The 13,073-nt window shown below is 64.3% G+C and overlaps 1 protein-coding gene across 19 annotated transcripts in view; it reads left to right on the forward strand.

The window, feature by feature from the left end:
- OBSCN (obscurin, cytoskeletal calmodulin and titin-interacting RhoGEF) overlaps positions 1–12,863 on the forward strand; it is a 158,580-nt gene extending 145,717 nt beyond the window's left edge. For all 19 annotated transcript variants that reach the window (XM_040454439.1, XM_040454421.1, XM_040454422.1 and 16 more), the window contains 25 exons: positions 81–177; positions 414–535; positions 1,090–1,202; positions 1,349–1,517; positions 1,667–1,748; positions 2,486–2,686; positions 3,117–3,177; positions 3,567–3,644; positions 3,950–4,122; positions 4,268–4,294; positions 4,867–5,019; positions 5,116–5,161; positions 5,296–5,373; positions 5,760–7,785; positions 8,283–8,360; positions 8,678–8,788; positions 8,937–9,104; positions 10,021–10,143; positions 10,320–10,490; positions 10,924–11,008; positions 11,230–11,469; positions 11,697–11,920; positions 12,043–12,118; positions 12,259–12,408; positions 12,553–12,863. In XM_040454439.1, the coding sequence (XP_040310373.1) occupies positions 81–177; positions 414–535; positions 1,090–1,202; positions 1,349–1,517; positions 1,667–1,748; positions 2,486–2,686; positions 3,117–3,177; positions 3,567–3,644; positions 3,950–4,122; positions 4,268–4,294; positions 4,867–5,019; positions 5,116–5,161; positions 5,296–5,373; positions 5,760–7,785; positions 8,283–8,360; positions 8,678–8,788; positions 8,937–9,104; positions 10,021–10,143; positions 10,320–10,490; positions 10,924–11,008; positions 11,230–11,469; positions 11,697–11,920; positions 12,043–12,118; positions 12,259–12,408; positions 12,553–12,730 (5,030 nt within the window). In that variant the 3' untranslated portion in view covers positions 12,731–12,863. The remainder of the gene's footprint in view (positions 1–80; positions 178–413; positions 536–1,089; positions 1,203–1,348; positions 1,518–1,666; positions 1,749–2,485; positions 2,687–3,116; positions 3,178–3,566; positions 3,645–3,949; positions 4,123–4,267; positions 4,295–4,866; positions 5,020–5,115; positions 5,162–5,295; positions 5,374–5,759; positions 7,786–8,282; positions 8,361–8,677; positions 8,789–8,936; positions 9,105–10,020; positions 10,144–10,319; positions 10,491–10,923; positions 11,009–11,229; positions 11,470–11,696; positions 11,921–12,042; positions 12,119–12,258; positions 12,409–12,552) is intronic.
- Positions 12,864–13,073: the final 210 nt, after the last annotated feature.

Genomic DNA, 13,073 nt, shown 5'->3' on the forward strand with positions numbered 1-13,073 from the left:
GATGACATGGGGACACATAGTGAGGGGCAGTCCCAGCTCCATCCCAAGCTCCCTCTCACTAAGTCCCTGTCTCCTACCAGCTGAGCCTCAGAAGGTGCCAGAGCCTCTTCCCCAGGAGGGCCAGGAGCAGGACTTGGGGGCCCATGCTGAGGCCCAGGGACGCACTGTGCCCATCCGGTAACCTCCTTGGCGTGCTGGGTGGGGGTAGTTCATGAGGGGACATCCCAGGGTCAGGGCACAGAGGAGAGACTGCTCTCAGGGTGAGGGGTGGAGCCCTCGCCTCACCCGGGGCTGGGTCTCCTCTTTGTGCATCCCCTAAAAGTCTGCTGTAGTGCGGGGGGTGGGGGGCAGAGCTGCCCACACTCCAGGGGTGTAGGAGAAGAGCAGACACTCATCCAGCTCCATGACCACAGGATGGAGGGTACAGCCTGGCCGGGAGCAGGAGCAGTGGACCTATGGGACATCCACAGCCAGGTGTTCATGGAGACCACGCATCGGACATACGTGTACCAGGCCAGCGACACGGGTGCCACAAGTAGGCGGGGGCTTAGTGGGTCATGTCTGTGTGTGCTCCCAGTGCCCTGGACCGGGGGAGGGACGCTTGTGCAGAGGAACCTGCAGATCCACCTGGCCTGTCCCAGCCTTGCTGGGGCGGGGTAGGTGTGGGGAGCTCTCTGCCCCTGTGTCCCCCCAGGGAGAGGTGAGGGCTGTCACCTGGGAGGGTTGAGGGGCTGAAGGTAGTGAACTGTTTGCTGGGGGCCACCTTCTCCAGCAGGCGTCGACATGCTCTGCACACCCTGCCCTTGGACAGCTAGGAGAGACAGAGGCTCGTGGGAAGGAGGCACTTCCTGACCATCAGGGGCCTGGGCAGAGTCAGGAGGGGGGCGCCCCCATTAGGGAGGCAGGTGGGCTCTTGTTGCCCCAGGGTGTATCACAAGGCTTGGGGGTATCAGGACAGGCGTGGGTGGGTGGTCAATGCTGGCCCACTATAGGGGGGCAGTCTCTGACTGCAAGGCCCAGCTCCAAGACTCAATGTGGGCTGAGGACACAGCCTGGACCTCTCTCCATGGGCTCCCTCCTGCACCCCAGGGCCCCCATCCATGCAGGTCACCATCGAAGACGTGCAGGCACAGAGGGGCAGCACCGCGCAGTTCCAAGCAGTCATCGAGGGCAACCCGCAGCCCACAGTGACCTGGTACCGGGTAGGGACAGGCACCGGGCTGGGGGCCGGGACTGGCGAGTGTGTAGCATTCCCACCCACCAGCAAAGCACTCGCAGTAGGGCGGGGGTGGAATACAGTCCATCCCCAGGTTGGGCTGACAGCCGCCCCGCCCGCCTGTGCCCCCAGGATGATGCCCAGGTAGTGGGCGGACCCCGGCTCAGCCAGCATCGGGAAGGGACTACCTACTCCCTGGTGCTAAGGGACGTGACCCAGCAGGACGCAGGCGTCTACACCTGCCTGGCCCAAAACGCTGGTGGCCAGGTGCTGTGTAAAGCGGAGCTGGTGGTCCTCGGGGGTGAGTCCGGGGAACACTCCTCGAGGGCATGTGACGGGTGTGGTCTGCAGCCTCCCTCAGGCTCCGGCATAGTCCGTCCAGCACAGAGACGCTCCAGTTGGGGGTAAGTGGACATAGTTACACCTACGACTCCCGTTCTTCGACTACAGGAGACAGCGAGCCTGACATTGAGAAGCAAAGCTATCGAAGGAAGCTGCACTCCTTCTATGAGGTCAAGGAGGAAATTGGAAGGTATTGTCCACAAACGCAGCCCCAGGAGAGGGCCGCTCCTCGACACCCCCGCGACCCAGAGCCCCTTCCCCCCACTCTCCGCCCTGGGAGCCCCTAGCACCTCCTGGAACCCCTGCGTCCCGCGGACCCCTGAATCCCTGGAACTCCATCCCTCAGCCCCCGCCTCCCAGAGCTCTTTCCTCCCAATCTCCGCCCCCGGAACCCCTGGATCCTGGAAACCCTGCGACCCGGGAACCCCTGCGCCCCAGGAACCCCGCCCACCACGGAGCACCTGCCTTCTCCCCCAGGAGCCCCCAGCACCCCTGGAACCCTTGGTCCCCGGGGACCCTTGCGTCCCCTGAACTCCGCCCCTCCACCTCCACCTCCCAGAGCCCCTTCCTTCAAGTCCCCGCCCCCAACCCCCCCGGGAGCCCCAGCTTCCCGGGACCCCGCCCCCACGGAGCACCAGCTTTCTCCAGGGAGCCGCCAGTATCCCCTGGAACCCCTGCGCCTCGGGACCCCGCCGTCCACGAAGCACCCTCTTTCCCGCCCCCCTGTTCTCCGGAAATTCCGCCTCTCAGGAGCTCCACCCCTCCCGCTGACCCAACGGCACGGGCACCCCCACCCAGAACCCAGTCCCCCAGAAACCTCCTTCCCTGGAGGACCCTTGTGACCACAGCTCTCCGGAACTCCACCGCTCCTCCAACCCCGTCCTGGGGAACCGGCGCGCGCCCCCAGCGTGGCTCCCCTCCTCCCAGGGGCGTGTTCGGCTTCGTGAAGAGGGTGCAGCACAAGGGAAACCAGATGTTCTGCGCGGCCAAGTTCATCCCCCTGCGGAGCAGGACGCGCACCCAGGCGTACCGCGAGAGGGACATCCTGGCCACGCTCAGCCACCCACTGGTCACAGGGCTGCTTGACCAGTTTGAGACCCGGAAGACCCTGATCCTTGTCCTGGAGCTGTATCCCACAGCCAGGCCAGAGGCCAAGGAAAGGGGCGCCCACGCAGACCCTTGGCAGGCATAGGTCCCAGGGCCCCAGTAGGGCCTGTTCTGCTATTCCTGGACACAGCCCTGGTCTTGTAGCTCGCGGTCCCCTGGCTCAGGAATTTTGGCAGAGCTGTGTCACAGGGTCCAAGACAAGCCCTCACTGGGCCATCCCCAGCTAATGCTGAGGGTCCTCAGGCAGCCCACCCGAGCTCCAGGGAGGGGTGCACATGCCCTACTCACCCCTCCCACTCTGCTGCTGTCCGCTGACCTTGGCCCCCCTCCTTGGGGTCCCTGTCCCTCCCACCCTCCACAGTCTGAGCACCAACCCCCACCCCAAGATAGGAGGTGTGTGTGGGGCCAGGTGGGTTCCAGACTCCAGAGCTTTCCTTGACCTGAGCCCCAGGTGCTCCTCAGAGGAGCTGCTGGACCGGCTGTTCAAGAAGAGTGTGGTGACTGAGGCTGAGGTAACTGCACAGTGTCCTGTTTTCCCTGGCCACACCCAGCACACCCCAGCTTGGAAACCTTCTGGGGTTCCCCCGGGCCTCATGGGGTGTGGCAGTTCCTCAGTAGGGCTCTCTAAGCCCTTCCATGCACCCCCCTTCCCCGGGGGGGGCCACTGCTTTCCTCTCCCAGTCACCACCTGGCTGGTGGGGCCCTCCCTCCTGAGACACCAGGTGCTTCCGGCTTTAGTCAGGCCCATCTGCTTTCCGGGCTGGAGGAATCCTCTGGCCTTGGGCTCTGGGAGGCTTTGCGCACCACCTGCCCTGTGGGATCCGTGCCCAGCTCAGATCTGGGGGCGAGTGGAGCAGTAGGTGGAGGATGGACCTCCTCTGAGCCCTGGCCTCGGTTCCAGGTCAAGGTGTACATCCAGCAGCTGGCAGAAGGGCTGCATTATCTGCACGGCCAGAGCATTCTCCATTTGGACATAAAGGTGCTTGACCTTCTTGGGGCCCCGCAGGGACCAGGGAGGGACCCTGAACATGGGGGGGCGGGTAGATGCAAGTCTAGCACTTCCAGACTCTCTGGGGATGCAGAGTGATATCAGGTGGGGTACAGCTCGGATGAACTGGAAGCTGTCCCCAAATAGCACTAAAACCTACCCCAAGACTGCCCACTGTCCCACCAGCATCACCGTTGCCTTGGGAAAGCCCTTCACAGACCCCTGTGTGTTCCCTGCGGCCCTGGGAGCCCCCTCCTTAGGGCATGGCCTCCCCTCTCCCTGACTGTGTCTCACAGCCCCCAAATATCCTGATGGTGCATCCCGCTCGGGAGGACATTAAAATCTGCGACTTCGGCTTTGCCCAAAAAATCACCCCAGCAGAGCCACAATACAGCAAGTATGGCTCCCCAGAGTTTGTATCCCCTGAGATCATTGAGCAGACTCCCGTGAGCAAGGCCTCGGACATCTGGTAAGTGAGTGGCCACTGGGGATGCCAGCAGCCCCCGCCCCACACACAGTCGCTGCCCCTCCTCCCACACCCCCCAACTCTGAGCATACCCTTTGCCCAAAGCCCAGGCATGGGATGACTCAAGACTGTGCTTTTGCTCCTGCAGGGCCATGGGGGTCATCTCCTATCTCAGGTAAGCAGACACCTGCCTCTGTCAACCACCCCCTCTGAAACCAAGCGCTGATCCCTTCCCCATCAGACCCATGACAAGCCACGTGCACTACTGGCTGCTTCCCAGATCAAAGACCCAAGACCCACAGGGCAGCTATTATGGGAACCAGCGGTCAGCCAACTCTGATAAGTGGTTTCTGCTGCACTCTTTTCTTACACACTGTGGCCCAGAGGAGCTTGGCCGGGTCACCAGGCAAAGCACTGAGCTGTTTCCCTAAAGGGTCTGCCCAGAGCCTCCTCATTACAGTTACAGCTGCCCTCAAGGAGGCTGCTGGTGTAGATTGAGCCTGGATCCCACCTCACGCTAAGGCTGGGTACATACTCCAGGTTGACCCTTGATCCCTGTCCCAGGCTGAGCGTGGATCTCTGGGCAAATATTGGCCATTTCTGGGACTCTCAGGGCTGGATGGGAGTGGCTCTGTGGCCACTGGGGGCCTTGTAAAAGACCCAGCACTGTTTGCTCTGGCCACCTGCTCCCTATGCATCCAGAAATCCAGGTCACTTCTGAAGGCAAAGTCATGTCTCTGCTTTCAGCCTGACCTGCTCGTCACCGTTTGCTGGTGAGAGTGACCGAGCCACCCTCCTGAATGTGCTGGAGGGGCGGGTGTCTTGGAGCAGCCCCATGGCTGCCCACCTCAGCGAGGATGCCCAGGAATTTATCAAGGCTGCCCTGCAGAGGGCCCCAGAGTGAGTGTGCCACCCTTTCCCCGCCCCGGGTTCTCACAGCCAGCCCCTGGGGCAGCTGACCACTTGGCCTGACGCCTGGCCTTCTTCTCCTCGCAGGGCCCGACCCAGCGCAGCCAAGTGCCTGGCCCACCCTTGGTTCCAGGTGAGCAGGCTGAGCCCAAGCAGGCCTGCACAGGGAGGGAAACAGGCCATGGGGCTGGGGAGGCGGAGGTCTGCGTGGACCACAGGGTGCACCAGGGTCTGCCCTCACCGTCTCTGTCACTTGGGCCCTCTCAGAAGTCCGTGCCCGCGGAGGAGGCCCACTTCATCAACACCAAGCAACTCAAGTTCCTGCTAGCCCGCAGCCGCTGGCAGGTGAGCAGTACAGCCTCGAGGAGGGGGTGAGGGTTAGGGTTAGACCCCCCAAAAGATGCTGAAGAGGGGGCAGAGCTGCGAGGTGGGGGCTGGAGGCCCGCAAGGAAACCAGGCCCCGAGGGCTGGCTGTGTGTCCCCGCAGGGCCTAGGAGAAAGAGAAGCCAGGCTGGGGCATGCGCTCTCTGAGCCCCTGGGGCGGGTCTGGGAGGAGGTGCGTGCCACGCGCAACGTCCCAGCCTGGGCAGGAACAGAACGACACAGCCCTAGGGGATGAGGAGTGGAGCTTGTAACGTGCTCCAGTTCCTGGGTGCCCCTTCAGGGACCACTAGGAGCCGCAAAGCGGGCGGACACACGGCTCACGCGCCCCTGTCCCCCGCATCCCCCAGCGCTCCCTGATGAGCTACAAGTCCATCCTGGTGATGCGCTCCATTCCCGAGCTGCTCCAGGGCCCGCCCGACAGCCCGTCCCTCGGGGTGGCCCGGCACCTGCACGAAGGCGCCAGCGCCGCCTCCAGCAGCTCGTCCTCGTCCTCCGACAACGAGCTGGCACCCTTCGCCAGGGCCAAATCGCTGCCGCCCTCTCCGGTGACCCACTCCCCGCTGCTGCACCCGCGGGGCTTCTTGCGGCCGTCCGCTAGCCTGCCGGAGGAGGCCGAGGCTTGCGCGTCTGCCGCCGCCGCGCCTCGGCCGGCGTCGCCCCCAGGTGCAGAGGTGCCTGCTGCCCCGGGCTGCGTTCCCCGGCAGAGCGTCATCCGCAGCCTCTTCTACCAGCAGGCAGGCGAGGCCCCGGAGCGCGGAGGCCCCGCCATGGGCGGCAGGCGGCACCCCGCCCGGCGGAGGCACCTGCTCAAGGGCGGCTACTTCGCAAAGGCCCTGCCCGGCCTGCGGGAGCCGCTGCTGGAGCATCGCGCGCTGGAGGAGGAGGCCGCCCGGGAGGAGCAGGCCGCTCTGATGGCCAAAGTGCCCTCCTTCGAGACCGCCCTGCGGCTGCCTGGCTCCAGCGCCCGAGTGGCACCCGGCCGCAGCCGATCCCTGGAGCTCGACCAGCCACACTCCACCAGCTCTTCCACTGAGGCCTGTGGCGGGGGGCAGTGCCCTGCCCCAGGCCTCTCAGGCCTCCAGATAGCCTCAGGGGAGAACCTGCCAGGAGGGGTCACATGTGCCCAGGAGATGCAGCGTCCAGAGGGATCCCAGCAGGGGCCAAGACTACTGCCATCCATCGGGGGCCTCCCAGGGGCTGCTCAGCAAGAGGGGTCATCCCAGGACAGCTGTGGGTGGCAGCCCACCCCTTCCTTCCAGCCCCAGTGGGGTCCCACTCCCCTGCAAGGCTGTGGCCCCCCTAAGGCTGTTACACCACAACTTTCTGGCTCCTTCCCTTCAGAGCAGTGCACGGGGCCCCTCTGGGCATCCTCCAGCCCCTTCCTCTCGGGGGAGACCCAGGCTCCCCTCTCCCCAGCCCAAGACAGCTGCCAGCCAGGCTCTATGGAGAGTCCAAAGGACACTTGTCTCCCTGGGAGGCTGAGTCCCCCTAGCTCCTCAGGGCTGGCTTCCCAGGTGGGCACGGGGCCTGGTCCCTCCCAGGATGCCACCCTGGAGCTGGAGGATGCATCAGAACCGGAGCCCAGCCCACAGCGGCCTCAGGAACAGGCCACCATGCGGAAGTTCTCCCTGGGGCAACATGGGGGCTACGCAGGAGTGGCGGGTTATGGCACCTTTGCCTTTGGTGGGGATGCAGGGGGCATGCTGGGGCAGGGTCCCCTGTGGGCCAGGATGGCCTGGGCCACCTCTCAGTCCTCAGAGGAGCATGATGACACTGGGGCTCAGAGCCCACCCCCCCAGGCCAGCGCAGCGCCCCTTCCCGAGGGCAGCAGGGCACCCCCAAGGGCCTCCCCAGAGCTGAGCTCGTGGGAAGACTTCGGCAGGGGCTCCCAGGTGTCCCTGGTGCAGATCCAAGACCTGTCTGGGGACTCAGAAGCAGCGGACACCGTGTCCCTGGACATCTCAGAGGTGGAGCCTGCCTACCTCAACCTGTCCGACCTGTATGACATCAAGTACCTCCCTTTCGAGTTCATGATCTTCAGGAAGGTCCCCAAGCCTGTGGAACCAGAGTCACCTTCCTCCCCGGAATCCGAGGCAGAGGAGGAGCTGGCTGAGTTCCCAGGGGCCGCGTGGCCCTGGCCAGGCGCACTGGGTCCACCAGCCAGCCTGCAGATCACAGAGGAGCCAGAGGACATGGAGACCCTGCTCGGGGAGGCCACTGGCAGTAGGAAGCGGAAATGGTCACCCCCCTCCGGTGGCCTCTTCCACCTCCCCAGGAGACACACGCTGGAGGAGCCCCTGGAGCTGGGACTGCGCAGGAGGGTGAGGGCCTCAGTGGCCCACATCTCCCGCCTCCTGAAGGGCAGGCCGGAAGGTGACTTCCCCACCCCACTCCACCCCCTCCCTGCAGGTAGTAGGTGTCTTGTTTGCACTTTGGGGCACCTCGCTGCCTCCGCGGCTGGGAAGAGCTGGGTGACACAGAATCCACTCTGCTCCAGGGTCCTCTCCCCTGCCCCACATGGGGGCCTCTGTTTCTGAGGTCTCCTGTGTGGCCTCAACCTGCAACCCCCGTGTGCATCTGAGGTCCCTGTGTTGGGACCTGAGAAGGCTTGGAGACACTGGTACAAAGAGAATCAAACCAGTCCTGGCCTCCCCAGGCACCCGTGGCCCCCAAGTCTTACCTGCCCCTGGTGCCCTTGCCCAGGACAGGCTGATCCTGACAGGGGTCAGAAGGGGGTGGTCTCTGCAGCAAGTTTAGCTCATTTGCAACAAAAGTCTGTGGGATCTGGGCTCTTGTGCCCTGTGTGGGAGTCCACTGTGGGTGGCAGCTGGGCCCCTTAGGTGTGACTTCTGGAGGCCTCCTCCCTGCAGGTCTGGAGAAAGAGAGCCCCCCCAGGAAGAAGGCAGGCCTGGCTTCCTTTCGGCTGGGCCTGAAAAGCAAGGACCGAGGTGGGTGTGCTGCCCTGGGGGGCCGAGCCGCACTGCAGCTGAGGGGACCCAGCTGTGGGGGACGGGAGCCCCTCCTCAGTGCCCAGACCAGTGTGGGGGACAAGCTTACATCCACGGGGGCTGGAGCCCAGATAGGTGAGGGGGGGTGCTCTGGTACCATTATTGGGGCAGTTCTGGAGGACTTTCTGAGGCAGGTGCTAGTGTTAAAGATGAGCTCAGTGAGGGTGGGCTTCCCCAGCATCCCTGCCTCAGGGGTCCAGGTTCTCAGGTTGGGGATCATCTCTGAAGGCTCCCCTGCCTCCCTTCCTGCTCCCCAGCGCCATCCTTTCTAAGGGAGCTCTCAGATGAAACGGTGGTCTTGGGCCAGTCAGTGACTCTTGCCTGCCAAGTGTCAGCCCAGCCAGCTGCACAGGCCACCTGGAGCAAAGGTAAGGAGGTGTCCTGGGGCTGGGGTGCAGGAAGGAGGAGGGCACTGCTCTCACTGTACAGAGGGAACCTGAGGCCCCAGGAGGGCAAGGGTCTCCAGGCAGGGTGCATATTCGAGCTGCTCCCCAGGTCTGCTCTGTCCTGCTGCAGATGGGACTCCCCTGGAGAGTAGCAGCCGCCTCCTTATCTCCTCCACACTCAAGAACTTCCAGCTCCTGACCATCCTGGTGGTGAATGCTGATGACCTGGGAGTGTACACGTGCAGCGTTCGCAACACGCTGGGGACTGCGGCCACCACGGCCATCCTCCGGAAGGCAGGTGGGTGCACCGTGCCAGGCCCTCTGGGTGGAGACAGGGAGAGGGGCCACCCCACATGCCACTGCCTCCTTCTGGAGGTTTCCTCCAGGCCCACGGAGGCAGGGGAGGGGATGAGACTCTTCTGGGGTGCCTGGAGACCCCTTATCACTTTGAGGGTGGGTTTATGCTGGGCCCCTCTGCTGGAGGCCTACAGAATGTGACGCTCACCAGCCAGTTGTGCACAACCCAGCACACTGGCAAGCCTGGAGGGGCCACAGAGGGTAGGAGTCCACTCTGCAGGCTGGAACCCCCAGGATGGGAGGCAGAAGGCAGGAGGCAGGGTGGCCCACCTGGCCCAGACCTTTCCCCTGCCCTTCTGGGCGTGGGGGGGGGGGGGGGCTCCTCTCCTTGCATTTCACACCCATTTCCTCCCAGTTCTTCTAGCCAATGGAGGACCAGGCTGCTTCCCAGTTTGTATTTCTATTACGGTCAAACTATGATCTCAAAAACAGTGCATGGGACCCCAAACAGGGGCTGTGGGTGCAGCCCTCGGGCCCTGGCTTAATTCTCAGCAATGGCCAACCAGCAGGTGTTTGTCAGGTGAACCTGAGCAGCCAGGACAGGCCTCCTTGTGGGGGGCCTGGCACTGGCAGAGGGCTGTCCCTGAGGGCCACTCCACGGGCTTCCTGAGTACATGGTGGGAAGGGAGCCTGGCAGGGTACACACCTACCAAGGCCCCCACCACAGGAGGCCCTGGGCCCTTCTACTTACTGGTCAGTGCTGGAAGGGGACCCCGAACGAATGGGACTAGGGGATGGTGGGCTCAGGGTCCTGGCTGCAGGTGTAGGAGGGCAAGGCAGGGCGGGCAGGGGCTCTGAGCTGCATCGGAAGCCCTGGAAAGGCCCCCCCACCCTGACTGCTGACTGTGGCCCCGCAGAGCGCCCCTCGTCTTCCCCCCGCCCGGACATCGGGGAGGTATATGCCGACGGGGTGCTGCTGGTCTGGAAACCCGTGGAGTCATACGGCCCCGTAACCTACATTGTGCAGTGCAGCTTGGAAGGTGCGAGCCGTCCCGGTGTCCCCCGGGTGCCCATCGGGGAAGCCTGCCTGGCTGGGGGGCCTCAGGCAGAGCCCAGCCAACTCCGTGCTCCCTCTGGGAGGGGTCTGTCCACCCCCTGGCCCTGGGGAGGGGGGCCTTGGGCTAGTGCTCACCCATGCCCCTCCTGTGTGGCCCAGGTGGCAGCTGGAACACCCTGGCTTCTGACATCTTCGACTGCTGCTACGGCGCCAGCAAGCTTTCGAGGGGCGGCACATACATCTTCCGCACGGCCTGCGTCAGCAAGGCGGGCATGGGTCCTTACAGCAGCCCCTCAGAGCCGGTTCTCCTGGGAGGGCCCAGCCACCTGGGTGAGCCTGCTGGGCGGGGCGGTGGCCATGCGCTATCACTCCAGTCACACGTACTCTCTGGGATGCTTTTTAAATTTATTTTTGTTTTATTTATTTTTGAGAGAGAAAGAGCATGAGCAGGGGAGGGGCACAGAAAGGGAGAGAGAATCCTAAGCAGGCTCTGAGCTGTGGGTTTGAACTCACCAACCATGAGATCATGACAAGAGCAGAAATCAAGAGTCAGACGCTTAAGGGACTGAGCCCCCGGGACTGCCCCTAGGAAAGTTTGGTTTAACCTATAGGTCCCTGCATCTCCATGGCCCAAGGAATGAGGTCAAAGTGTGGGGATTCACAGAAGGGCCCCTGTCAGGGTGCCTGGGAAGGGGGAGAGGAAACGAGGTGGGGGGAGCTGGGGCTGGAGGGGTGCCTCCGTCACTGACTCCTTCTCCCGTAGCCTCTGAGGAGGAGAGCAGCGCCTCGCGGCCAGCCCAGCCCCTCCCCAGCACGCAGACGTTCGCCTTCCAGACGCAGATCCGAAGGTAAAGGGAAGGCGGACCTCCCCGCCACAGCCCACCACCCCGCTGGCCCAGCCTCCCTCCCCACTTGGCGCCTCCACCCAAGTTTGGTTCAGAGCCTCTGTGCCGTCCTCCCCCTTCCCGGAAGGCTCTGGTCACCTCCCGCTGGGCTTGCTTTACTGATACTGGGAAGGAGGGTGCGTGGGGGGTGTCCTCACAAGCCTGGCCGGTGCCCCCTCGCCCAGGGGCCGCTTCAGCGTGGTGCGGCAGTGCCGGGAGAAGGCCAGCGGACGCGCGCTGGCCGCGAAGATCGTTCCCTATCGCCCCGAGGACAGGACTGCCGTACTGCGCGAATACGAGGCTCTCAAGAGCCTGCGCCACCCGCACCTGGCCCAGCTGCAGGCCGCCTACCTCAGCCCCCGGCACCTGGTCCTCATCTTGGAGCTTTGCTCGGGACCCGAGCTGCTCCCCTGCCTGGCGGAGAGGTGAGGGGTGGCCTGCCTGCTGGTCCCGGGGCGGGAATGTAAAGAGCGTCGGAGCGCGGAGGGGAGCGCGCTGCGTACCACCTCCGGGCTCCGCCTCCACCGACCAGCCCATGTCCCGGAGCTTTAGCAGAGCGGGGGTGCCCCTCCCAAGGCCACGGGCAGGGCTCGTGTCTCCGCGCCCCTTCTGCCGTGGACAGAGCCGAGTCCCTCTTCTCACGCGCCCCCAGGGTCTCCTACTCAGAGTCGGAGGTGAAGGATTACCTATGGCAGATGCTTAGCGCCGCCCAGTACCTGCACGCCCAGCGCATTCTGCATCTGGACCTCAGGTCCGAGAACATGATCGTCACCGAATACAACTTACTCAAGGTCGTCGACCTGGGCAACGCCCAGAGCCTCGCCCAGGAGAAGGTCCTGCCCTCCGAGAGGTTCAAGGACTACGTGGAGACCATGGGTGCGCGGGGAGCGGACGCCAACCTGACCTGGGGGGAAGGGTGGGCCAGGAGGAAACCCCGCCCCCAGGCCTGCGTCCCTCCCCAGCCTCTCACCTGTGCCCTGACCTGTACTCACTCCCAGCTCCCGAGCTCCTGGAGGGCCAGGGTGCCGTCCCACAGACCGACATCTGGGCTATAGGCGTGACAGCCTTCATCATGTGAGTTCTCCAAGCGCAGGGGCGGAGCGGGGGGGGGGGGGGGGGACTGGGCATCCACGGAGGGTTCTCCCAGACCCCCCGCTGTCCCCCCCCCACACACCCGATGGTTACCTGAGTCTCCTGATCCCCCACGCGCGCAGGCTGAGCGCGGAGTACCCGGTGAACGGTGAAGGGACACGCGACCTGCAGAAAGCCTTGCGCAAGGGGCTCATCCGTCTGGGTTGCTGCTACGCGGGGCTGTCCGGCGGCGCGGTGGCTTTTCTCCGGAGCACGTTGTGTGCGCACCCCTGGTAAGGTGGCCGTCCTGTCCGTCGCATCCCCTTGCGCTCCGCCCCGAGCCCAGCCCTCCCACCCCGCCTGGCCCACGCCCTACGTCCCTTCTCCGCTCGGCCTCCGCTCCCAGAGCTCAGCTGGTACCGTTTCCCTCTCTCCAGGGGCCGGCCGTGCGCGACCAGCTGCCTACAGTGTCCATGGCTAACCGAGGAGGGCCCTGCGGGCTCCCAGCCCGCGGCTGTCTCCTTCTCCACCGCGCGACTTCGAGCCTTCGTGCGCGAGCGAGAGAAGAAGAGGGCGCTGCTGTACAAGAAGCACAACTTGGCCCAGGTGCACTAAGCACCCGGCCTGGCAGAGAGGGGGTGTGTGTGATGGGGGGGTGGGAGGTCGCCCTTCTGGGCTGCGCCCCTCAGTCTCCGCTCTAGGACTCGCTGTATATGAACAGACAGGCCAATAAAAAAGCAGAACCGGATGAAGTGTTATCTCTTTCTTTGTGGGTTTGTTTGGAGAAGGAGGAGAGGGTTCCGCCACCTCACTTGGAGGTTGGGGGCCAATCAGACAGCAGAACTGCCCTTCCCTGTGGAATGGGTGGAAGTCAGGCATCCTGGTTCATGGAGTGGGGTAGCCAGGGCACCCTCAATGGAGGTGACCGGCTCATCCAGCTTACAGTCCTGGGGAAACT

This window comes from Herpailurus yagouaroundi, unplaced genomic scaffold (genome assembly GCF_014898765.1).
Source record: "Herpailurus yagouaroundi ecotype Mexico unplaced genomic scaffold, PumYag 212, whole genome shotgun sequence".
In the NCBI taxonomy this organism is placed as follows: Eukaryota; Metazoa; Chordata; class Mammalia; order Carnivora; family Felidae; genus Herpailurus; species Herpailurus yagouaroundi.